General features: G+C 27.6%; 1 protein-coding gene across 1 annotated transcript in view; it reads left to right on the forward strand.

The window, feature by feature from the left end:
• Positions 1–1,321, forward strand: part of LOC106875065 (neuron navigator 2) — a gene marked incomplete at its 3' end in the record, with an annotated part of 294,273 nt that overhangs the window by 101,655 nt on the left and 191,297 nt on the right. The window contains exon 6 of the mRNA XM_052975421.1: positions 142–165. Coding sequence (XP_052831381.1) covers positions 142–165 — 24 coding nt within the window. The remainder of the gene's footprint in view (positions 1–141; positions 166–1,321) is intronic.

Raw genomic sequence — 1,321 nt, forward strand, 5'->3', positions numbered from 1 at the left:
ATAATAAGAGTGTCACCTCTTTTAGAATTTTTTGTGTGTGTGTGTGTGTGTGTGTGTGTGGTCGTTACTGCTATAAAATGTATAAAACAATGGATCTCTACTGTTAGAGACATTTAATAAAAATTGTTTTTATATTTATAGGCTGAAGAGAAACATAACCAAGAGGTATGTATGCAGTTATGCTAATAAAGTGTGTGTGTGAATGAGTGATGTGCGTTGTGTTATATATACATATATATATATGTATATGTATATATATATATATATATATATATACACCTACATACGTGTGCCGAATTAGCTTTTTCTGTGATGTCATTGCAAATTAATAAAAAACATCGAAATAAAATTCTGGTGAATTATATTACAAAAATTACTCAATTGCTCAATTAATACTCAATTAGATTGCTCGTTACAGTGTTAATTTATCACGAGGTAGAATTATATACATTTTTGTCTGTTTTGACAAAGATTACTTCCTTTGTTTTTTTAAGGGATTTGTAGTGTTTTATTGGTTTGTTTTTCTGTTTTGTTATTTTATTTTTAATCTGTGCTTTGTGGTGAATTTTTTTTTTGATTCCTTAAGCTCTCATTAGTCTAAGAATATGTTTGCATATATATTTATGTAATCAATCTATTAATGGACTGAGGTTTTCACTCACTCTTTCTGTTGAGGTTTCTGCCTCTCTCTGTGTCTCTTTCTCTCAATCTGTCCATCTATCTCTCTATCTAGCGATTGATCTATCCATTTACCTATCTATCTATCTCCTTACTTCTCTGTCTTTCTACACACAAATATGTAAATTATTTATTTGATATTAATTAAAACTTCTTGATAAGCTTTTGTAGCCTAAATTAACACCAGGTGCTTTCAGACTAATTATGTTTTACTGTCAATTTTATTTATTCAGTTAACTCCAGCGTAAAATATTGATGCATAAATATATATGTGCATGCACGTGTGTATGTCTATGTATATGTATGTATGTATGTGTATATGTGTGTGTGTATATATAATATATATATGAAGGTGTGTGTGTATGTATGTATATATATATGTATATATATATATATATATACACACACATAAATGTATGTGTTTGTGTATTCATGGGTGTATGTTTTGACAAACCATTCCACAATCGAAAGTTTGATCTTGTTAAATATTGAAGAATTTAGACACACAGACACACATTTGCTTAGATTTTTTTTTTTTTTTTTCCGTCATGAATAATTTTATTTTTCTCATTCCATATAAACATTTCTTTTAGTTAAGAATTTCTGCAATAAATTCCATTAGGATTTTTATAAGAAAAATATT

This window comes from Octopus bimaculoides, chromosome 21 (genome assembly GCF_001194135.2).
Source record: "Octopus bimaculoides isolate UCB-OBI-ISO-001 chromosome 21, ASM119413v2, whole genome shotgun sequence".
Lineage (NCBI taxonomy): Eukaryota > Metazoa > Mollusca > Cephalopoda > Octopoda > Octopodidae > Octopus > Octopus bimaculoides.